At 30.6% G+C, this 16,274-nt stretch overlaps 1 protein-coding gene across 2 annotated transcripts in view; it reads right to left on the bottom strand.

The window, feature by feature from the left end:
• Window positions 1–16,274, bottom strand: part of LOC145301352 (SMAD family member 3-like) — a 295,558-nt gene that overhangs the window by 117,211 nt on the left and 162,073 nt on the right. For both annotated transcript variants that reach the window (XM_080144568.1, XM_080144569.1), the window contains exon 4: window positions 13,254–13,397. In XM_080144568.1, the coding sequence (XP_080000694.1) occupies window positions 13,254–13,397 (144 nt within the window). The remainder of the gene's footprint in view (window positions 1–13,253; window positions 13,398–16,274) is intronic.

Here is a 16,274-nt window from a genome sequence, read left to right as displayed (position 1 = left end):
ATCTTCCCTTTGATGAAATGAAACCAAAAGACAAAATATGAGAATATACGTCTCATTGCAGATATCCTCCTACTACTACTCCCAAATCAAAGAGTGTATAGACATGGTATGTACACGAATCAAAGAGCATATATACATGGTATATATACAAACCAAATAGTATATATACACTATAATCATGCTGACACACCCGTTCTCATTAGAATACCAAAGTTAAGCAACCTTGAGCCTGTACTAGTACCAGATGGGAGACCATTTGGGAAGAGATAGGAGAATCTTGACTCCTTGCAAGAACTGGAAAAAAACTAACACTACATCTGCCCTGATCAGAATATACATGTGTCTAGAGATCACCTGTTTATTTATTATTCCCATGACACTTCTTCCTTCAGAGGAAGCTGGTTTAATTCGTCTAGGATGAATGCCACTAGCTAGCTCATTAAAGTTTGGTTTTTATTTAATATTTCAATCAATTGAAAACAAAACATTGAGTGAAATTAACTTGGCAGTCAGAAATTAGATGAAGTGTGTATGTATGTGTGCGTGTGTGTATGCGTGAGGCCATTTCCATTTAGCTCAATATGCAAAATGGACTAAACTAAGCGCAATAAAAATTGCTTTGCGACACAATAAAATAAGAAAAACACTTTTTGGTAAAAATGACAAATTTGTATACTGTTAATTATTCAGAACAGGACAGGACAGGACAGCACGCACCCCCCCCCCTACACATACAGCCACACACATTATGGAAGACAATTTTAGTTTTTTGAAACAGAATGGATTTCGTTTGTTTTTCTTAAAAAGAGAATTCTACCTATTGTTTTGTCAAGAGAATTACGTAGTAAGTCTAAATTAAGAAAAATAGCATACAGGGTGTATATAAGACATCGCACACACACACACACATACACTATGGGAAATGTTCATTTTCATAAACAAATTAACAACAAAATTCAACACTGTCCTAAGGAGGTGACAGTGCCTAAGTGGTTAACGGCACAGTCTGACAACTTGAATGTGCCAAGTTCAAATCCAGTTCGTTCCACAGAAACAATTTGACTTAGGAATGTTGGCAGCCTTCACATAATTCCTCCTATATGTACCTGATGTTTTTCTAGAAATAATTCTAACTAGAAAGATATAAGAGGAACGAATGCCAACAATAATCACCTGATTCATATGAAATGAATGAATGATGCTCAACAATAAAAACCAAATGTCCTTTTCTCCTCATTTCAAGCCAATCTATTATTATTATTATGTTCATAGCAAATGCTCCACTGAACAAACAAATGCTCCACTGAACAAACAAATGCTCAACTGAACAACAAATGCTCAACTGAACACAAGACATTCACAACAAACACTTATTTAGCTACAACCACTATCAACTTTCTATCTCTATAGTCGTTTTCAAGTCCAATGTAAACAAGTTTTTGTTGAGTCGTCCTCTTAAGTCAAATTCTACCAAATACCTACCACTTCCAACCATTACGGTGTTGTCTCACCAACTTCCCAATACTTACTAACCCTTATCATCGAATAACCTTCGAGTCTTGATAAGTAGCGATTTCCATGTAAAGAAAAAAAAATGGTTAGATCACTGTAGTTAGAGACAAATCGTCAGTTCAAACCTCATTTTTATTTTGTTTTTGTCCAAAAATGATCTTTAAAATTTCAATATCAAGTAGATTGTTCAAATTTTCAAATTTTTTTTTTGATCTTTAAAATTTAAATATCAAGTAGATTGTTCAAATTTTCAAATTTTTTTTGATCTTTAAAATTTCAATATCAAGTAGACTGTTCAAATTTTCAAATTTTCTTTTATCTTTAAAATTTCAATATCAAGTAGATTGTTCAAATTTTCAAATTTTTTTTTATCTTTAAAATTTCCATATCAAGTAGATTGTTCAAATTTTCAAATTTTTTTTTATCTTTAAAATTTCCATATCAAGTAGATTGTTCAAATTTTCAAATTTTTTCTTTTTTTGATCTTTAAATTTTAAATATCAAACAGATTGTTCAAATTTTCAATTTTTTTCTTTTTTGATCTTTAAATTTTCCATATCAAGCAGATTGTTCAAATTTTCAATTTTTTTTTTTTAATCTTTAAATTTTAAATATCAAACAGATTGTTCAAATTTTCAAATTTTTTTTTTTTTATCTTTAAATTTTAAATATCAAACAGACTGTTCAAATTTTCAATTTTTTTCTTTTTTTGATCTTTAAATTTTCCATATCAAGTAGATTGTTCAAATTTTCAATTTTTTTCTTTTTTGATCTTTAAATTTTCCATATCAAACAGATTGTTCAAATTTTCAAATTTTTTTTTTTTTATCTTTAAATTTTAAATATCAAACAGACTGTTCAAATTTTCAATTTTTTCTTTTTTTGATCTTTAAATTTTAAATATCAAACAGATTGTTCAAATTTTCAATTTTTTTCTTTTTTGATCTTTAAATTTTCCATATCAAGCAGATTGTTCAAATTTTCAATTTTTTTTTTTTTAATCTTTAAATTTTAAATATCAAACAGATTGTTCAAATTTTCAAATTTTTTTTTTTTTATCTTTAAATTTTAAATATCAAACAGACTGTTCAAATTTTCAAATTTTTTTTTATCTACAGAATTTAGGACCTTGAGTAACCCTGCTAGTTTCATAACATCCATTTTATTTTTAAATGGGGCCCAAGAATGTAATGGTGGCTTAAATAAATTTCAATAAATTTAATCCCATTATCGATGCCTCTGTTCAGTCTGTAGCGGCAGCAGCGCGTGTAATTGTGTGGTAAGGGTTGCGTAATCTCCAACCACACCTCTCCTTTACTTTATGTATAAAAACCAAAGAGGGGAGATCTAACATATGAGAAATATTTGGAATCAAGTCTCCCCTTGCTGTTATTTCACATCATCTGAAACCATAGAAACAAGTTTTAGTCTCCCCTCCATCAAGGTCAGAGGTTTTGGGATATCATTGACTACAATGCGAGATTATAAAATATAGATTATATAAGAAAGTAGATTCACAAGATGTAGATCACATAGCAAAGTAGATCCATGGTACATAGATAACAATCCAAAATGACACTATCATTTTTATTCTTATTTTTTTTAATTAATCTATTTTTCACAACATAAAACAAAAACATATCCAGCGTAAACAATATTAGTATTCCTTCTTTGATCAAAATAAAATATAATTTTATACAAATACTCTGCAGAATATATATATATATATATATATATATATATATATATATATAATTATGTGGGTCAATTTCTATTTTCAAATTATAAATAAATAAATACAATAAAATTGTCTGCCATGAATGCAGACCACACAATGCTATTGTGTCCCCTTTAATCCAAAGGAAATATACTTATCCAACCAAGTATTTCTGAGTGATGTAGCTTCAGAATATGTAGGATGTGTTTTTTGTTTTGTTTTTAGATGTGGTAAACTTGAAATTTACAACTCATTTTTTTTTTTTACAGTTATTTTTAGTTCAGCTTTGTTTGGCAATTCACCATGTGGTTTCAGCAGAACAGAGCCACACGCCACACGCCACATATAGATACAAATTTACAGAGAGAAACATTTGATGACGAATTATTTCACAAAATTGCTTGTCAACTGGCCACCGTGTTCATACGATTTAACCCCATTAGATTATTTTCTTTGGGGATAAGTAAAGTTCAATGATCACAATAGATCACTTGGAAGACAACATTTAACACTATTGTTGAAATAGAGTCCAATTTTAATACATAGCGTTTTGAAAATTGGACCTCTAGATTATGCCATATACGCACAACCGTAGGGGCCATATGCCCCAAATGATATTTAAAATATAAATGCCAAATATTAATCCGTGGAATAAATTATATTTGTATAATAAAAATATTTTTCTGTGATTTATTTTCATTTAAAGTTTGACTTCTAAAAGAAAAAAACGCCCTTCATGTATGTTTAGGAGGAGAGAGGGGTCTATCTCATAAAATGTCAGAAGTATTCGTGATCAAATACAGAGGGATTATAGCTTTACATATGGATTGTTTATCTTCACTGTGACACCAGAAACAATAATATTAAACATGATATGAAAATTTAAAATGCTGCTACAGCTGTTGCAATAAAAATCTAGGCCAGATATTTAAGCTGTCAGCATTTGTAAGACAAATATAAAAATAAAAAAACTTTTGCTTTCAGTAAATCATTCAAAACTTTTTAAAATCATAATTTTAGTTATTTTACTCATAAAAGAAATTCTCAGAAAGTTTTTCACATACAAGAACAGAGAAAAAGTCACATAAAGTTGCAAGCAACATGATGTCCATAGTGTCATGCACAAAAAAAAATGAAGAAGAGAAGCTACTCTCAAAAATTAGGGACATCAACACCTACCATCGTGTATGACACATAATGTTGGTAAATAAATGCAATATAATTGAAAACAATTGAAAATTTCTTCTAATATTGTCATTATTCTTTTTTGTCCATGGTGTTTCCTACTAACCGCATTGATATAGCCTTCAAACACAACTTTCACAAATTCACAATCCTTTCTGTAATTAATCCATGGATCTACCGGTTAGTTTTATTATATTCAATAAATAACCACATGAAGCCCGAAGCAACTAACATACGCCACAAGTTTTTTTCTGTGGGAGGAAAAATGTGGATCGGATTAAAACCTATAACTGGCCCATTACTAGTACATAGCCAAACTATTCTTGGAATCAATGATGGTTCGATAGTCGCCGCAAATCTCCATGGCCGACAAAGTAATTACTCAAAAATTATAAGAGAAAACAGGTAACGGTAAGATATTGTTCTCTTGTTAAGACCAAGGAAAAGACTCATCTTAATTGAATTGATAGTACTTATGAGCGCCAGGTAGAAAAACAACATCAATACAAGATAGAGAAATATAAAGATCTAAAAAGAGAGCTGAACCTTGGAGGTTACGTTACAATCCTTCGAGCTGTTGAGATTGGAATATGAGGTTCCTTTGCAGGCTTCCTATATCAACTTTTAAGTCAGCTTGGAATTAAAGACTGAACAAGAGTCGCAGCCAGTAAACACCTCATAGAGATAACTGAACAATGTGCAATGTGGCACTGGCCAAAAAGGAATATGGTTGCAAGTGTCTACAGTGCAGTTATCTCTGTGAGTAGATTTATTTATTCATTTATTTAATGATTTTATTAATTTATTTATGCATTTTTATTACATTTTTAAATTTATATATATTTTTTGTTTTATTTTATTTATATATATATTTTTAAATTTTATTATTATTATTATTATTATTATTTCTTTTTTACGATACGAGCACGTCTTAACAAATATGTTAGATAGTCTTTGGACATTTGAACGACACACGCAAAGTCGTTGCTCGTAACAGGAACCGCTTAATTATCAGATGCCATTTTTATTGTATTGAACAGCTCATTCAAATGCAATTCAGATAATCAGGCCTCGCATCAGTGTACGTGTGGGGGGGGGGGGCTGATACGCGAACAACCCGTAGAGGGGAAGTCCTAAAACAGTACATATCCCCCACCCCAAAAAAATATGATTATATACAAGTCTACGAATGAATAAACTAAGAAATGAAATGAAATATCCCAAGAAAAAACAATGATAAACACCATTTTATACAAGTCTATAAGAAAAAAAAAACTAAGAGGAAGGCCCTGCAATGGCCCGTTTTCTCTTCTGATAACCAACGTTAATTGGAAGCTGAAATGAATTACTTCAATAAGTGAAAACAGCTGAAAAACATTATTATATACAAGTCTTTCAAAACACAATATCTGTTGTTCGCTTGCTTCAAGGTGAGTTTCTGCTACTCTTAATCATTTTTATCCTCTTCAATTTTTAGAATGAGCAAGGATATACTCAGGTGGGAAGTTATATAAGTAAAATGGGATGAATTTCAATAAATTTCAGTGAATTTAATCTTGCAGCACATTTTTTTATTTTGTTATGAAATTTTCAGAAGAAATCATTTTAAAAAAATTAAAAAATACTATCCATAGTATCATAAAATAAAATTAAAAAATACTATCCATAGTATCATAAAATAAAATTAAAAAATACTATCCATAGTATCATAAAATAAAATCCACAATCTGTTTTTCAATCAAACCATATTCGATACAAGTAAACTTCAGTCTCAAATGTTGAACAACCTTTGTTTTGAGGGGAGTTATCGTCCGGTAGGTATGAAATTCATTCAGGATCACGCTTCTTTATCACTAACGTGTCCTCACAACTATTCCAACAAGTGAAAACACTATTCATCATCTTAGTCTACCAAAAACTTCTTACAAACATGGGTAGCACTTATTTATTTATTGAAAGAGGATGGGGGGCACCCTTTATTTGTCATTATTTTATTTTCAAAACACGAATAAAAAAGCAATTAAGAAAAATGTTTTAACAAACAAAACAAAAGATAACAATCAAATTTTGTTAACTAGTTTTTCTAGAATAGATTTTTTTCCAAAGGACTTCTCATCCGAGAAACACATAAATATCTTTAAATCCAATGTCAACAACAACTTGTCATAAATCATCAAATGTTCATTGAAGTCATCATTTTCAATCCTCTTAGAATATTTATCATCATTCAATATGAGCAGCCTACCACATAGCCAAGAGGCTGCAAAAGACTTAGAGAGGATCAGCGGAATGGCAATAGATGGGAAAAATTAAAAATCATTAAAAAAAACTAAATCTCAAGCTTGTGACACAAAGATGAAAAATGAAAAGAAAAATGATAGATATAATAATTCAACTGAGAATTTATTAACACTTATCCTTAAGTAGCTTTTACCTTGATAAATGGTAGCTCATTAGTTAAAAAGGGGGGGGGCCTTAAATTTTGAATTCAAAAGCTACCAACTCTCTCCCAACATTCAAGTGTAGAATTATTTTAATTCACATTCAAATAAAAATGTGTTAAATAAATTATGAACAGAAATCACTATGATAAACTTTCAAACATTTTGATTGAATTAAATATAATAGAGAAAGGTAGTTTGCTTAGAAATTTATAAACGGTTCGTAAAATACGCTTAAATATATTTTAATTCATGCAGATTTTATGTCTATTGGTTATTATATTGTACCTAATACATTGTACTGATTTTAAAAGTTTTTTAAAAATTTGACTTGGGTGCCATCAGCTAGAATCAAAACCAAAAGATTTAGTGCTCCACCTACGTCTTTTATCGATGTACCTATCAAAATGAACAGAATTTAAGCATGCCCAGAAAGAAGTAAAACAATGTCGGCAAGTTGAAAAGAACAGTTTGCATTTCAACTTACCAATATATGTCTGTACATGGTATTCATCCATCCAAACAAAGATTTTACTCGTTATAAACTATCCTTGCTGTATGAGGACTATTTCCTGTTAATTTCAGTCTTATGTGACCATTAGTTTAAGAGTTTATTGGTTAAATATTTACAGACAGACATACGGATTTATTTATATAAATAAACAGAAATAAAGTTGTAATTTTTTTTTTGATGGAGACAAAAACGTTTTTTCACTCCACCAAAAAAAAACATTCTTTACAAAAAAAAACGATTAAGATTTTTAGTCTCTAAAAAATAAAACTGTAAAAAAATTTTTATTTCATATTGAATCTATGTGACATGTCAGTAAAATACCATTTCGTTTTTTTTATATATCTGAAGGTATGCATTGCACCGTGACAGATAAATTAAATAGTATCTATTTCACAGAAAAAGATTTGTTGCACTCATTATGTGTGTATATAAAACAAATATATACAAATATATACATATAGTCAATTTTTTTTTTTTCTTTTTTTTTTTTTTTTTAATTCAATTTTCACCCCAAACAAGGCACAGTGCCACTTTGAAGCAGGGGGCTACTATTAGGAACTTAATTAGCGGGGTCATTATGAAAGGAGATGAGTAGAAAGATGTTTGTTAACATTACACTTGAATTTCTGCATATCAGTGCAGTTCGGAAAGCAGAATCCTGGAAGGGAGTTCCAAAGACCCGCAGTTCTGGGGAAGAAACTATTGGAGTAAAAGGCTTTCTTGCACCTAGGGATCTCTACTGTAAAGGGATGAGACTTAGTAGCTTGTCGGGTTTGTCGGGGGTAGTTACGTCGAGGAGGTACAAGTGTTTGCAGTTCGTCAGAGCATTCACCATTAAAGTATTTGTAGAACAGGCAGAGGGATGCAACATCTCGTCGATGGGACAGAGGCTGAAGCCTAGATGACAGTTCAGGACTTATCAGGTTGGCGACTCTCTTTTGAACCCTGTCCAGGAGCGAGAGACAAGCAGCAGATGCACCAGCCCAGATGTGACAACAGTACTCCATACATGGGCAAATGGTGGCCTTATAGAGGTATAGGATACTGTCAGACGTAAGTAGTTTTCTAGCACGGTAGAGGGAGCCAACCTTCCTTGCAGCAGCCTTGGCAATGCTCTCAATATATCTATTCCAGTTCATATTCCCTGTAAACGTTAGGCCGAGGAGTTTAAAAGAAGTACTTCCAGGCAATGTGTTCTTGGCCATTGCTATTGGTGGTAGAGAAGGTTTCTTGTAGTTATTGAAGGAAACAAGCTTAGTCTTAGCAGCATTGAATGTGACCAACCATTTTTGTCCCATTTATGCATAAATCATCGTATAACGATTAGATCACTGTGACTGACGTTAAAAACATTTAAAAATAAAATATTTAAATACAATGTTCTTTCTCGTGGTTAATGGTAGCCGATTGCATACGGTCTTTGCTAATCAAGCCAGAGATGACTCGTGTTGCCGAGTTCGAATCTGAAGATTCCCAAAAGGATGAAACACTAGTGTCTGTAGGTATTTAATTATTATAGTAAAAATTAATTATGTCAGCGCCTTTAAGAAACTCATTTCTTATCGTTGAGCCCTTTCAGTTGAATTAAAGTTGGTCAATTTAGCTTTTATGCATAGACCATCGTATAACGATTAGATCACTGTGACTGACGTTAAAAAAATTTTTAAATAAAAGGTTTAAATTCAATGTTATTTCTCGCTGTTAATGGTAGCCGATTGGATACGGTCTTTGCTAATTGAGTCAGAGATGGCTCATGTTGCCGGGTTCGAATCTGTACTGAAGATTCCCGAAAGTTGAAACACTAGTGCCTGTAGGTATTTAATCATTATAGTAAAAAACAATAATATTCAATATATATATATATATATATATATATATATATATATATATATTAAAATATATCATAATTTAGGAATTTAAATGTTATGATTTGAAAAAGTTAAATTTCAAATATAGAATTTTTATTATATGCAAAACAAAGAATACAGTTTAATAAGTTTCCTTAACCCATGAGTTTTCGATGTTAATTCATCTCCTCAGAGGAAAAATATTAGCAAATATTATAAATGGTTTGCACCTTATATATTACAATATATATTTAAAAGAATTTTTGTTGGTACAAAACTTTATAATAATTTTAAACAGGATAGCTGGAGTCATGTTGAGTTGGGGACACGATTACATAAAAAATCAAGGGAAAAGTGAATTTTTAATACCATATCCAGGGTTCTACTGTGCATATTTTATATACTTACTTATATAAATTGCGTATCTGTATATATATATATATATATATATATATATATATATATATATATATATATATATATATATATATATGATTAGTTTTTTTTTGGAAAAAGAAATCCAGCAGAGTGCTCAATTAAAAGGAAAAGATGAATATTGGCTGAAGAGAGCTTGATAAGGATATCTTAAACGGTCTTAATTATCGGGCTTGAAACCGACGGTACCAATGACTTGTCTAATCTAGCAACTTTCTGTACATAATATATATATATATACATATATATATACATATATATATATAGGTAACATTTCTTTATTTCTCCATTTCCCCACTCCATGTTGCAAATTTTTTTCTCTCCTCAATTTTAAACGATGGTCATTAATATTTCGTTGTTTTTTTTTAATCATATTCACCAATGTTTTTCCCTCTTGAAAATGTATCGGTCGAAAGGCTCCTAAAGTTTACATTTTAATAGTTTTTCATTTTTTACTCATCAATTTATTTTATTAACGTTTGCTTCACTTGTTTCTCCAGGCGAAATTTTCATATGTACGCTTTAATATATTTTTTTTCTTCTTGTCAATTTATTCTTAAAACGTTTTTAATAATGTCTTCTTCACTCCCCCCCCCAATTTTTTATGTGATTGTGTCTCCAACTCGACATGACTCCAGCTATCCTGTTTAAAACAAATATATATATATATATATATATATATATATATATATATATATATATATATATATATATATATATATATATATGTATATATATATATATATATATTATTTTTTATATACTTTGTTTATTATTTGATATTTTCATTTTAAATCTTTCCATTATTTTTATTTATATCTTTAAGGATGTTATTTTTTGAAGTCTTTGTATGCATATGGATTTAGGTCAGATGGTAATGAATGAGGCTGTACAGCTAAATGTTTTTGTTTCAATTTTAGCTGATGGCACCCAAGTCAATTTTTTTTCAAACTTATGAAATCATTGCGATATATTAGATACAATACAATCAATAATAGAGTATTAGCTCTGTATGAAATCTGCATGAAATAAAATATATTTAAGCATATATATATATATATATATATATATATATATATATATATATATATATATATATATACAGGGTGATCCAAAAAAAAACAAAAGCTAAATGGAGGCCATCTAGAACATATGCTGTAGAATGGAGAAAAAAAAGGGCAGAGACCCTAGTGTTTTGATGTGATGTTTTGAATATAATAACCTAGTTATGACCAAAGTTTCATTTAATTCGGACAAAACACTAAGAAACAGGGCCTAATTAGAGTTGGGCCCGTTTTTGAGGGGCACCCTGTGTGTGGGGGGGGGTATATATTTAGGCAGCATATTTTCATTGCGACAAATATCATTGAAAATTACAGAATTCTTTTGTTTCACTATCTTCTTTTTGACTTTCTCCAATCTCCGAATAATTCCTTTTGTGTTTTTTCAAAATTATTTAGGTCGGATCTGTACGTTTGTTTAGTGAGCGCTTTCGATTGGGACACTTCCATCATCCTCAGGCATATTATTTCTTAAAATTGTGTTATAAAAATTACGTTTGGTATTTTATATATATATATATTTTGTCATGGTCACATGGCGGCCAATTAAGAATTAGGTAGCCCGGACAATTTTTAACAGAGGGAGGAGTTTCACATTGATATTTACATAAAGTCGAATTACTTTCTTTTTTTTTCTTCCTAATCATTTTATTTTATATACATAAAATTTATGACCCGAAGTATTTTAAAATATTTCGACTACATTTGTAATTTACATTATTTATCTGAGGCTTCTTTGTTTTTATATACAAAGCTTCCAGTATTTTCAATCTATTTATATTATTATCGCTTTGTAAGACTTTAGTACTTTCAACCATGATTCTTCGAAATTTGGAATGATGGCAGCCATGTTTTTTTGAGTGTTGCGATATTGAACAGGAATTGGAGAGGTGGAGAGTTAGTCTGGAGTTTGTTTGTAGTATAGCCTATGTAGTTAGCAGTATTAGAGATACATTCTCCTAATGAGCAATTAAATTGGTAAACTACATTGTTTTTTTCTAGCAAGTTATTTGTCTGCAAAATGTTGTTTTTGATTACGGGGTTAGTTGTCTGTAGTTTTTAGATAATGAACTTGATTTGTTTTTTGTCATCGTTGGGAGATAAGTATCTGTGGATTATATTTTTTAGAATGCTTTCATCAGTTTTAGAGTTCTTATCAAACTGGTTGCGGTAAAATATGTAAATAGGTTGAGGATTATTTTCTTGTTGAATATTAGAAGCTTAATTCAAGTTGTTAATAGTTTTATTTGTTTATCTATGAAAGAGTTTCAGTTAGGATTATTGTTTAGGACATGTTTGATATGTTTTAGTTCGCTTAAGAATACTTTTTTGTTTGAAGAAATCCCTTTCGCGCGATGTATGAGATTTTTTTTATTACAGCGATTTTGTAATGAAATGAACATTCACTTTTGTAATTTAAAATGCAGGAATTGACGGATGTAGGTTTTTTAAAAACGGAGGTGATGAATTCATCGCTTCTGGAATCAATAAGAACGTTCAAAAACGAGATTTTGTTATCAGCATTTAGTTCATAGGTAAAGTTAAGGACTGAATTATTTTGAAATGTGCCTTTTAAATCTTCCATCTCTTTCATGCTATCAGCAAGAATTAAAATATCATCAACATACCAAACGTAAATGGAAGGTTTTTTTATTGAATTAAATATTTTGTTTGTTTTCTAGATTGGCCATGTATAAGTTGCTAAATGTTGGTCCTAATATGAAACCCATAGCTATGCCATATATGTGTATATATTTCCCCAGATTATTATAGAATGGAACCTTAATTGTGCACATTATTAATAATTTCTTTAAGATTGTTGAATTTATTTTAAGTGGAGGAAGTGATTTTATTGTTGATTTTAGTGGCTTGGATAATCTGCATGAGTTCTTTTGTAGATTTTACGCTGTATCGGCAAGGTAAATATGGTGTGATGAGTTCATTGATTTTTTTTAGTTAAATTATATACTGTGAGATTATGCGACAAAACGGGAAATCGGGTTTATGGGTTTTGCCATATAAGTACTCGGGTTTATAGTCACTAATTATTAGGGGAAGTTTTAGGTTATCTGTTAGAATATTATTTGCTGTGATAAGTTTATTTACTTGAGTTTTTAGATACATTATATGTATGGATTATCTAATAAATATATACATTATATGTAGATTATATAATAAATATATTACATGTATGGATTATATAATAAATATATATGTAAACATTATATAATGAATATACATTATATGTATGGATTATATAATAAATATATATATTATATGTATGGATTATATAATAAATATATACGTATGTATTATACAATAAATATATATATTATTATGTATGGAGAAATAAATACAGAATGTTCAATAACATTAATAAAAACATATTTCATACTTATATCATACAATTATAGCTGATTAGCCATCAATACTGCTGGTTTCGGAAATAAAAGATTTCTAGGATATTACCCATCCATCAGAGTACACACGAACAAAAGAGAGAAGAGAAAGAATGAATTTTTTTTTTCTTTTTCTACTTACCTGGTATATTGAAAGTATTTTCATCAACTCCTGCAGGGAAATCCGTGTTAGGTACTGTAGTTGCATAGTCATTTAATGGTGGGAAGTTCTCCCTTGACGGAATCTCATTGGGCTGGTGTCGAGGAACCAAAACCGGGGGAAGAACTGTTGGAAAGAAATGATTATACATCAGTGTTGTTGTTGTTGTTGTTGTTGTTGTTCCTGTGGAAGCGGTACGAGACCGTCCGAAAGAAATTGTTTTCATCGTGCTGCTAAGAACGAGTGGACTTGAGCTCTGATCGCAAACAACAAAGCCAACAGGTACACAACATGATGAGTAATGAACACACACACACGAGGCAATTAAAACCACTTCTTTGCGATACCTCATAGTAAGCGGTGTACATGTCATACACACCCACACATATGTATATATACACACACATACACACACAGAGTCGCCCTGGATGACAATTGGAGACACACTCAATTGAAATCAACAAGTAAAATAAATAAATAAATAAAATAGGACAAAAGTGAAAAAGAAAATAAACACGTTAACCAATCAAAAGAAAGGAAGAACATGATTGCAAAGAAAGTTTAAGAAAAAAAAATGAATTGTTTTAGACTATTTCTTGCAAAGTAAAAGAATAATAAAATAGATTTTAACGTTCAATTTCATTCAATTTATATTTTTAGTGATGAAAATGCTTTTTCCAACTTAAGTGTGGCATACCAAAGAAATTCTATTTACAATTTAGTGTAATATATCAAACTTAAGCATAAAATACAAAAGAAAATGTAATTTCAAACTAAAATGTGACTTGCTTTTGAATTTTGGAGATGAGGATGGATTAATTGGATATACTAAAACTATTGTTCTCATCTTTTTTTTCTTTCTCACAACGTTTCGGCCAATGTAACCTCTGTTCCGTTTGAAATTCCATACAGATTTCCAAGTTCAACAAGATACATCTAAAGAAGGTTGAAGGTTACATCGGCCGAAACGTTGTGAAAATAATACTCATAATGAGAACATTAGTCCAATTAATCCACATACTAAAGAAAACATTATTTTTAAACTTAAGCATGACAAACAGACAAAAATTATAGTTTTAAAAAAATTAGACTATTTGCTGCCATTGTGTTGAGTAATAAAATACATTTTAATGATAATTTTGTTCAATTTACACGTTAGTGATAAAAATGTTATTTCAAGCTTAAGAATAGAAAACTAAAACACAATATTATTTACAATTTAAGAATGAAGAAAATTTTATTTCAAACAAAAGAATGACACAGCACAGAAAATGCTGCTTCTGACTTTTTGAGATGATGATTGTACTAGTTGTATCATTTGGACTAATGTTCTCATCTCCAGTGTGATTCGCACAATATTTCGGATGATTACATCATCAACCTTATTCAATTGTATTTTGTTGAACTTGCTCCAAATAGAAAATAAACTGCAGCGTGCCACGAAGAGGTTATCGGTGGAAGTTACACATTGTTATTGGTGAAATATGTTTTCATATTGTTGTAAGCAAAATTTGTTTTATAATTAAAAACACATTATGTGATGTTGATGTTAAATATAAAGAGGAAATAAAACGTGTAAATCGTTTGACTAAACTATTAGATATTTTGAATCTGACTTCTCCAATTCATGTTGTGTGCAGTCAAACGTTGTCTGATGAATGGTTTTAAGTTAGATGAAAAGAAACCTTACTGTTAACTTAAATTTCAAATTAAACTTTATTGTTTTTGTGCAAAAAAGGATTTTCAAAATGTAGAAAATATTGACATTTTTTTTTTTTGTGATAGGATGCCATGAGAATTTAAAGTGCTCAATAGAGTGCGACCAGGTAAAAAAAATGTTGGAAATCATTTATATACGGTGTCATTTTCTATCGAGTAAGTCATGTCAGTTTTGGAAAAGTGCAAACAATATTGCAATATTCTATTCTATATTCTTTCTATATGGTAAACTGGTTTGAGGCTGAGCAGGAGTAGGGAGTTGTCTGGGCCGCTGTCCAATAGCAGGTGAGGAAGAAGCTATTTAAATATTAAGAGTGCAGATTCACTGTACGAAGAGAGACAGCTTTAGACTCTCTTGATAAATCTAGCATAGATTTTCAGATACGATAGACATGAACTTATATCAAGTCTTGGAGAAGCATTAAAGCAGGTGTTTTCACTTATGACTGAAAAATCCATAGTTGAGGAGTAGGGGAGGGGATATAATAGGATGGAGTCTTGGTTTGCAAAGTTCTCTACTTAAAACGATTGAAAAATAACTTTTAAATAAACATTGCAAAATATTGTAAACAGGAAACAATTACACATTTTTTCATATGATTTGAATTCATTGAACTACAGTTTCTCATCTTGGGTGTTATTTTCACATTTCAATGTAACCTTTGCCCTTCTTCAGATGTATCTGGTCGAATTCGGGAATCTTACAAGGACCCATGGCATAGCGGATAATTAATTTTAATTAATCAACTATTACACCCAGATGTGTGTTCGGCAGGTAAATAACTGTTCTACCTTCATAACCAAGGTGAACAACCTACTATCATTGGTATTTTAGAAATCTATTCACTTGCTAAACTTTTGTCCACAAAATAAGCAAAATAGTCTTATATTGCTGGGGAAGCTCCTAAGAGGACCCTTTCCTGCCTTGACAGAGTACAAAACTGTGTTCAAAATCTAGTAGGCGATGATGACCTTTTAGCCTCCCTACTTCCTCTTTCTCACAGAAGAAACGTTGCGGAAAAGTACCGTGAGGAATCAATTCGCGATGCTTTTATCAATGGCATTGCCTCACCCCTGATACGCCAACGCCTCCTTGAAAGTGACACTCTTGATCTGCAAGCTGCTTACAACAGAGCCTACACACTAGACCTGGCTCAGCGTAATGCTGATGCCTATACTCCATTGACTGCTCACACTGCTGCTGTAGTTGCTTCACGGACTTCGGAAGGTTCTTCGGCGACTACTACTGAGGAAGGTGGAGCTCAGGAAGTGCTGGCATCTGAG

This window comes from Euprymna scolopes, chromosome 2 (assembly GCF_053919585.1).
Source record: "Euprymna scolopes isolate OS-2025 chromosome 2, ASM5391958v1, whole genome shotgun sequence".
NCBI lineage: Eukaryota > Metazoa > Mollusca > Cephalopoda > Sepiida > Sepiolidae > Euprymna > Euprymna scolopes.
The sequence above is the reverse complement of the archived record's forward strand: the minus strand, read 5'-3'. Positions and strand labels throughout refer to the sequence as shown.